Here is an 8,738-nt window from a genome sequence, read left to right on the forward strand (position 1 = left end):
GCAGGGTGATGCGGGGAGCAGGGTGATGCGGGGAGCAGGGTGATGCGGGGGGGCAGAGCTTTGCACTCCCTCCAGGGCGCTCCACGACACCCAGCCGGGCCCGTCGGGGCCGCAGACCCCGCTCTCTGCCTCCACACCAAGCCAACACCCCCCAACGGGGCCGGGGCCGGGCACCGGGGAGGCGGCGTATCCCCGGCGGGGCACAAGCGGCTCCCGGAGCACCGAGGGGCTTCCCCCCCGCGCCGCGGAGCGGATCCTCGCTCCCCGGCCCCGCCGCGACGCCGACAGCCGAAGCGACCGTAAACCGGCTTACGCTCAAGGCGATTTGCCCGTAATCCGCTGGGTTTCCCGGGGCGGGAGGGGCGGCCGCGGAGCCCCCAGGGCGGCGCGGCGGGGCGGGCTCCGCTCTGAGCACCGCCGGACACGGCGGCGGCGGTGACGGGAGCGGCGCGGCAGCTGCAGGCCAGCTCCCCCGGGAGCCGGGGCTGAGCCCGGTGGCCGTGGGAGGGAGAGGAGCCGGGCGGGGAGAGAGGAGGGGGCCTGGACGGGGCAGGGGGAGAAAAGGGAGGAGCGGGGCCGGGGTGGGGGAGGACGAGCGGCGCCGGGGAAGCGCTGCCAGCCGGAGCAGTGGCAGCGGCGCGAAGGAGGCGCAGCCCGGCGGACCCGGCTCCGCTGCCCGTCGGCGATCTCCCCGCGGAGGTTGGGGACCTACTGCGGGGTGATGGAGGAGCATGGGTACCCTTCCTATAGCGCCCGCAGCCCCGCTTGGGAGGAGCTGGTAGGTACATGCGTGCCTTGCCGTTACACAGGCATTTCCTACCCTTTTTCCTGCCTGTATTGTTCAGCTGGGGGGTCGGGCAGTCATCCTTATCTGTGCCCTCCAGCCCCCCCTTCCCTTGTTCCGACCCCGCTCCGCGCCAGAGCCCGACCGCCGGCGCTCGTCCCCTCCCCGCGGGGAGCGGAGGGGTGGGAGCCCTTCGCCCCCGCCGTGTCCGGCCATTTGCTGGCGGGCTCGTCCCTCTGGGAGACGGGGAGTTCATTGCCCTTTCTGAGTTTCACTGCCCGGGTGGAAAGCCTGGGATTAGCACCGAGAGCCTTTCCTCCAAGTTTGCCGGGGGGGGCGGTGGGTTGGATGTTGATACCATTAAACGCTTTCTCTTAGCATAGCAAAAGCAACGTGTCCAAGCAGCGCTGAGAGGCAGTTTCCAGAAAGACACTTTTCCCCCCTTCTTCTGTAGCCAGGCTGGAAATCGCTTCCATCGCGTCGGCAAAGTGGGCTGGGGCTGGGCTTACCCTACTGCCACCCTGCTTTGTGGGGTATGGGTAAAGTGTGTGCCTTTGGGCTGCAACGAAGGGAGGGGAGTGCCCAAACTACCCTTGAGGAAAGCTGCGGTGCGGTGGCTTTGTGGTTTGTTTAAGCAACTCCAAGACCCTCCTTCCAACCAAAGGAAATCATGTCATCGGCATCCTCAGCAGGCGATAAAATCAGATTTCCCTTTTCAGGGCAGTCTGGTCCCGGTCTTGGACTTTTCTCCATTGTGCAAACACATATACAGACACACATCAGGCAGGGAAGGCTAAAAATAGGCTTTGGGTAGCTGCTCGGGAGATTTCAGGCTATCTGAGAGGTCAAGGCTAGGCTGTCTCTGGCCCTGAACTTGGTGAGGCAACATGAAGCTTGGACCCATGCCACTGCCAGACTCCCCTTCAGATAGCTTTGCCATGTTTTGCTAACTCGTTGCGTTGGTCCAGGCCCCCTGGTTTTACTTGTAAACCCACTTTTAAAGAGCAGATAGGAGAGAGACACACTTTGTCTGGATCACCGTGTGCACTCCCAGGAAAACAGCAGCCAAGCCCTGGAGATACCAACAGTGAATTAAGTTCACTCCCTTTCTTGTTATGATTTGTAGCCCTCCCAAATACATTTGTACTATCCTCATTTTTGTTATGAAGCTGAACATCCCCCTTCACTGCCCTCTGCAGTCCTCAAGCCCCAAAACTGTTGCTGGAGATGCAGCTGTGATAGGGAAAACAGCTGTATGTGTGTTATGGTAACATGGAGCTGACATCGAAAGGATCAGGCAAGAGAAACCCGGGATTTTTGCCTGGAGAGATGAAGACATCGTGGGAGGAAGGCAGCGAAGCCGATTCCCGTGAACGCGTTATGCTATTAAGAAGTGACATTTAAATTGCTGCCGTCATCCAAAACTCAGCTGAAACTCGGGAGGCAGATGGATTGCAGCCCCTCTCTGCTTGGAAATGCAGAGTCCTGGCTGAAACATCCAAACCCTTTTCCTTCTGTGACCAGAGCTTAGATAAACAAGGAGCACAATTTTTTTTCCTCTCCATTTCCCCCTCCCCCATTAAGGACTAGGATTTGGGTCATGTTTATCATTTCATTGCTGCATTCATTAAAGAGTACACCCATGAATGCAGTTTTAAGGTTAACCACTGCATTGATTTCCTTTACAAGACTCTAATTTCAGCTGATCCACTCAATCATTTGCCTGGTAACCTGCTGGTAAAATACGTAGTCTTTGTGGCAAAAGCCACATTGTTCTTTGCATCTGCTCATAAGCAGGCTTTTTATGATAATGGGGGCAAAGGGAGATTTAGGTGAAGATCTGCATGATGAAGGAGAAAAAAATAGTACACAGACATCACCACTGCTCTCAAAACACAGAAAAAAGAGCAGCAGGCTAGGGGAAACTATTTATTGCAGGTTTTGAACCTGTGAAAATTAATTATCTATGCAAATCATCAGATCATTGGGAATTGCTCTTCTTATAGTTTTTCTGAGAAATAAGTGATGGACATCAAATGCAGCCATGACTCCTTTGCCTATCAGGGTTGGACTTGTCTATGTACTAATTCAAATTTCTATGAAATTCTTTCTTAAACTTACAACTCACTTTTTAATGGAAAACCTCTTCCTGAATCCACTAAGAGTTGCATTAGACCCCCCATGATGGAGCTAAGTAAATGTGACATAAAATGTAAGGCTCATCCTGCATTCTTCCAAGAGAAAATTGATGGTGGTGTACTAAAAATGTGCATAATACATATCTTACAAAGCTCTAGACCCAACTTTGATATTATACATGAGACCTGAGTCTTGGCTTTACCTTCCTCTTGAAATGTGTTAAGTCCTAACACATTTGCAAAGCATTTTTTTATTTTTATGACCTCCACTTGTTTGGACCTTTTCATTCTGAAGCATGGTTTAGTAAGGTTTTCTCAACATTGTAACCTACAGGTTACAGGATTGCCTTGGCTAATCCCAAACCAACCAAAAGTGATGTAGTTATAGTACCTTTAAGAGTGGTATGGATACATTTGTTATATTTTAGCTTCCTCTTTGGTAAGTAAGGAAGCCAAAAAATAATAATATCACTAACTTGATCTGCAGAGGGAGTTCAGACAGGCAGATATGAAATGAACTTGTTCAGAGTGGGGAGCCCAGTTTAAAACTCTATTTACCACCAACCGCCAAAATTAGGAAAGATTCAGTAAAATCTTTTAAACATGGCAAACATGGTTAAACATTGTTAACCTGACACATATACCACTACTGATCCAAATCCCCTCAGAACAACTTTTTGAGGTGAAGGATAAAAAGGTACCACCCTTCAGTTTACAGATACCAAAGTGACCTAGAGAAAAAGAGGTAAATATGCTTGTTATGAAGGGAATCAATCTTAGAGCTGAAATTAAATAATGCAGTAATCTGTACTATAAACTATAATCTCCAGTGCAGATAGAGTTCATGCGTATTTGATTTTTTTTCTAAATTGTATACGCATTTTATCAACACATATTCTATTACTGGGACTCAATGTGGTTGAGTTAAAATGTTTTCACAGTGTATATAAAATGTATCCAATATCACAAGAAAGAGAAGCTCATCAGCTGATATTAATTGCCATAGCACGAATGATGTCAGCAGAGCTGTTTTTTATCAGTAGTGTCTGTTGAGCATCTTCCTTTAAATGCCAACCTTTTTTTGTGCTTTTCACCAGCCTTCCCTTGCTTTAGTTAGGAAATTTAGGTCATTACTAAGAAGTGTGAAACCGAGCATGTTAAATGAAAGCCAACGTGTGTGCAGATATTGCATGTGTTTTTAACAGCTGCATATAGTCCCACATTGTTCGAGAGCCTGACTTGCAGAAGTCTAGTGGTACCGTTTGTACTACAGTATTTGTAGATATGTTCACTGAGCTGAAATGTGCTATTCAATATTTGTCATATTGAGTCTAACATCAATCACCTGAGAGAAATTAAACTGTGAGATGAAGGGATAGAAGTCAAATTGCAAGTCCTTATTGAGGTGAACTTTCATGGCTACCTTAGACAGGTTTACCTGGGTAAAAGCTGGAACTGGACCCTGATTATCAATTAATACTTTGAAAAGAAGAACAAGTGGAAATGGTGAGATCTTTAAAATGTTGTGCATGGACAACATATATGTTTGTAGAAAAAACTTTCTATGCTAACGTGAATGAGTAACTCCTGTACTTTCAACAATGCTTAACACTTACTTGATTTCTCCATTTTGAAAAATTCTGTAAACATTAGATAACTGCAAATTTTAGAGCCTGTAATTTTACAGAAGCCACGATATTCTTCTCAGAAACTATATTTGCATTGAACAGCACTTGCGGGACATTTCCTATCATCTGTAGATTTAGGTTATTACTACTAAAATTGTCACCTTAAGTAACCTGAGAGAACATCCCTAGTACTTTTTTTTTTCATAGCACTCTGAAGTTTATCAAGATATGATGAAAGAGACTTGCTTGTAAGTGAAAGGCAGGTGCATTCTTTCCTGGTAGCCCCATTTTTTGTTTGGACAGTCAGGACCGAGGAAGATCACAACGGGGTAGCCCAGGTGAGGATGAATGGCCCACCCTCTGCATGGCGCAGGAAGTGTGCAGCAGCTAGTGCTGATAATTAACCTCTGAAAGGGAACAGAAGTTGAAGAATTGTGTTTATTATCTAACAGTAACTAGTGTTGCTCAGCCAGCACTACTTAACTGAGTTGAATTAAACAGAGTTAGTCAGTCTTGCCGGTGTTCTGTTAGCACCAAGAGTTCCTCAAATCACAGTTACTATTACATGCAATACATGTTAGCATTAATTAGCAAACTATGTTTCATTGTCCTCTTGCGATATTCAATTGTCATTTACCTTCAAAAGAATCAAGGAATTGCAGTGAGATGTGTTCTGGCATAATTTGCAATTCCTGAAATTAAGATGGGGAAGAGAAAGAAAGGAGGGGGGAAAGACAAAGTGTCCATAGACATTGCTCTTAACTATCTTCTTAGATGTGCCCTAAATTAATTTGCTGAGAGCAATACATTCTTGCACTTGCTCAAGTTTGATCAATGCTTTTGAAAAAGGAGAACTCCCTCTCGGGTGAAGAGTGAGACAACGCAGAATTATCCCTTAGTTTCACAATTAGCCTGTAAGGAAAAGGAGCTATATGAGAAGTTCACATATTTTGAGATGTGGCATTAATGGTCGGATTTAGACCTTATTATTATTCTAATAGGAAATGTAGGTGATTTCATCAAAATTCCTTTAAAATATAACTTAATAAGTACTTTGACTGGTTTAATGTTACTTTTGATAATTTTTTAAGTATAATCCAATAGAGGTGATCCTATGTGGAGAAGGGTAGTAGAATCACATTTGAAGTACCTAGTGCAGTAACACAGAACTAAGTCACAAGACGTGCAGGGCTTCATGGAAATATGTACTTTCCCCTACTCTGAATAAAAGTCCCAATAAAAGAAACTGGATACTCTGGACTATATGAAATTAAGACCATGGCAAGGTGTCTACAGCATACAATAGATAGTATGCTGTGGGTTTGTCTCTCATTAACTGCTTTGTATGTAGGTACTCCAGTATTATATTAAGATATATCAGTTCCCTTTCTAGAAATATAAATAGAATTGTGGGAATACATAAGCCACAAGTATTGATTGCTTTCTTATGTTTAATCCAGCCCATGCAGCTAGAAGTTGTGTGTTTTGTTTAGTATTGCTGTGATTTAAATGCTTATTTTGAACACTGACTACATACAAGCCACAATAATTTTCGAGGTCCAACAATTCAGAACATGTGGTGACATTTCGAGACTGTGCGAGCTGCCAGATCTGAGATTAAAAGGGAAAACTGATCCTTTATTTCTCCAAAAGTAAAAGCTGCTCTTTTACAAAGACAAAAATTAATAGAATAATAAAAAAATTAAGCTATTAGGAGAAAACAACTGGAAAGCAATGGATGCATTTGCTAAAACTGTCCAACGCTTTGACGCTGACGGATAGATACCACGGGGTCGGCTGGCTGGAGGCACAGATAAGGAATCCATCGCATTAGATGCCGTCCGTCCGGTCCCGAACAGACATGCTGCGCTCCCAGGGGAGAGCAGCACAGCCCTCGGCCGGGACGGGGCAGCGGCTGGGTACGCTACCCGCGCCCGCAGCCGGCCAGTTTCCCTGCCCTCGCGTTCAGAGCTCTGCTCTCGACCCACACCGGGGTTCCCCGGTGCCACAAGGCGCACGGCGGTGCCCGGCGGGAGGTGCTCGGTCCGGTGTCGCGTCCCACCTCCCGGCCCACGCCAGCACATCCGGGGAAGCCCGGGCAGGTGAGGGGGCGCCGGGCACCCTCCCCGCTCCCTGCTTCGCTCCCGGGACTCGCCCCGGCGCTCACCTGCGGGGCGGGCACCGCGTCCCCCGAGGCGGCTCGGCCGGCACCGGCACCCGGCGCCCCCTGGAGCCGGCGGCCTCCTGGGCGGCTCCCCATGGGCAGGGGCGCAGGGGCCGGGCCTATCCGCCGCGGCCCCGCCTGCCGGCTGGTGGCGGCGCCCAAGTGCCCGCGAGCGGGCAGAGGCGCCCGGCGTGGCCCGCGGCCCTTCCCCGCGGGCGGGGGCGGCGGAAGATGGCGGCCAGGCGGGTCACCCCGCTCCGCTCCAACAGAGCCCGGCGCTCCCCGGCCGCCGCCGCCACTGCCTCCGTCCCCGCCCCCTCGCACCGCCTCTTTCCCCACCCTCCCGCACCGCCTCCTCCTCCTCCTCCTCCCTGGGGAGGGGAGCGGCAGCGGCTGCCCTGGCTGAGCCGGGCTCGTGTGCTCTCTCTCTGTAGGAGTCCGGGAAGATGGCCGGGGCCGAGTCGGGGATGAGCGGCGCCGGGATCCCGCAGCAGCCCCAGCCTCAACCTCCGGCGGCGGCGGCGGGGCCGGCGGACGACTCGTCGGACAGCGAAGGGGAGCACGAGGGCCCCCAGAAACTCATCCGGAAAGTGTCCACCTCGGGCCAGATCCGCAGCAAGGTAAGGGGGGCAGGAGTCGCCCAGCCCAGCCCGCCTTCGGGGCCGGTTTGTCCATCCCTATTCCAGAGAGGGGCTAGCCCGGAGCCGGGGGCGGCCGCTGCATCCCGCCCGCATCCCCGGGAGCAGCGACGGGGGGGGGTGAGGCAGCCGTGCCTCTTCCTTCCTTCCTTCTCCCCTCCTCCCCATCCAGCTGTTGCGTCCACATCTGTCCCCGGCTGGCAGGAAGAGCCCCCCGGGGCGGCGGGGCTCCGCGGGGCCGGAGGGGAAGCCGCCTGCCCTGGCGACCGGCAGCCGCCCTGCCCTGCCGGGCGTCCTGGGTGTGGGGGAAGCGGCGGGCTGCCTCCCTCCTTCCCTCCGGCTCCTCTTCCTTGGCGGCGGGCACCGCTGCCGCGGGGATCCCGCCCTGCTGCCCCTCGGCGCGGGTGGGCTGGCTCAGCGAGCCCTTCCTCACCAACTTTTCATGCCCGCACCCACCCTTTCTTGTTCATCCCTGATGCCAAGGGCCGCCGCCGTGCGCCCCGCCAGAGCGGCAAGCGCCGAGCCCGCGGGGGCATGCCGGGCTCCCGTTCGGGAGCGGGAGTGCCGCGAGGGAGGGAAACGCGGTTTCCAGTTTGAAAGGCACCTCGCGGAAGGAGAAGTAAACCTCTGTACATCCTCGCTCGTGGGACTGGATACGTAAAGCAGCTGTCAAAATTTCACCTTAATGCAGTTTTTTGGCTGTCTCGGACTGCCGAAGTTAATTCCCAGTGGAATTAATTTTTTTTCGTGGATGGTATATTTATATCACTTTTCCCACCCTCTGTGAAATCAACAAGCATGCATTTGAACGCATAAAAATAATGAGACCTGACTTACTTTCTCTGTAGAAGGATCCTGTAACTTTCTACAAAGTGTGGTCCGCAGTCAGTGATAGGGTCTGCACAAAACCCCATTGGGGAAAGCTTATGGATGCAGTCACATCAAGATCAGTTTTGTGGCTGGAAGTGTATTGTTTAAGGGGCAGAGCAACTCGATACAGGCCCAGACAGATCAAACTTACAGTTTAATTTCTACACAATAGCTCATGTGGCATTGTGTCCTTTACAGAAGACCCATTAGTTTGTGGAGTCCTGTCAGATTGGTGCTGTTCTTCCCTTGAGCTTTTGCTTCACACTAGGTACAAAAGGCAGCCACCTTTAAACAGAAAGCTTGGTAGTTAAACAGTAGCATTATTCCATAATGTGAGGTGGAAAGTAGTTTTCCCCTGAAACCTCCTAAACGTGTTGTGTCATTCCACATTATTGCTAAATGTTAATTTTGCTTTTGCAGATTTTAGGCCTGGCTGAAATGGTACTATAGTAGATAACATACAACTGTTGCATTGTGTTGAAAACTTAGCCCTACAGAAACTGGCAGCTTTAACAT

At 50.6% G+C, this 8,738-nt stretch overlaps 1 protein-coding gene across 3 annotated transcripts in view; it reads left to right on the forward strand.

The window, feature by feature from the left end:
• Nucleotides 1–637: 637 nt before the first annotated feature.
• DGKH (diacylglycerol kinase eta) overlaps nt 638–8,738 on the forward strand; it is a 170,024-nt gene continuing 161,923 nt past the window's right edge. For 2 of the 3 annotated variants that reach the window (XM_027674297.1, XM_027674298.1), the window contains exons 1-2: nt 638–778; nt 7,149–7,334. In XM_027674297.1, coding sequence (XP_027530098.1) covers nt 722–778; nt 7,149–7,334 — 243 coding nt within the window. In that variant the 5' untranslated portion in view covers nt 638–721. Of the gene's footprint in view, nt 779–6,390; nt 6,653–7,148; nt 7,335–8,738 lie in introns of those variants that run through there. The other variant, XM_027674299.1, reaches the window with a different exon arrangement.

Source organism: Neopelma chrysocephalum, unplaced genomic scaffold (genome assembly GCF_003984885.1).
Source record: "Neopelma chrysocephalum unplaced genomic scaffold, ASM398488v2 Primary Assembly neopelma1_25, whole genome shotgun sequence".
Classification (NCBI taxonomy): domain Eukaryota; kingdom Metazoa; phylum Chordata; class Aves; order Passeriformes; family Pipridae; genus Neopelma; species Neopelma chrysocephalum.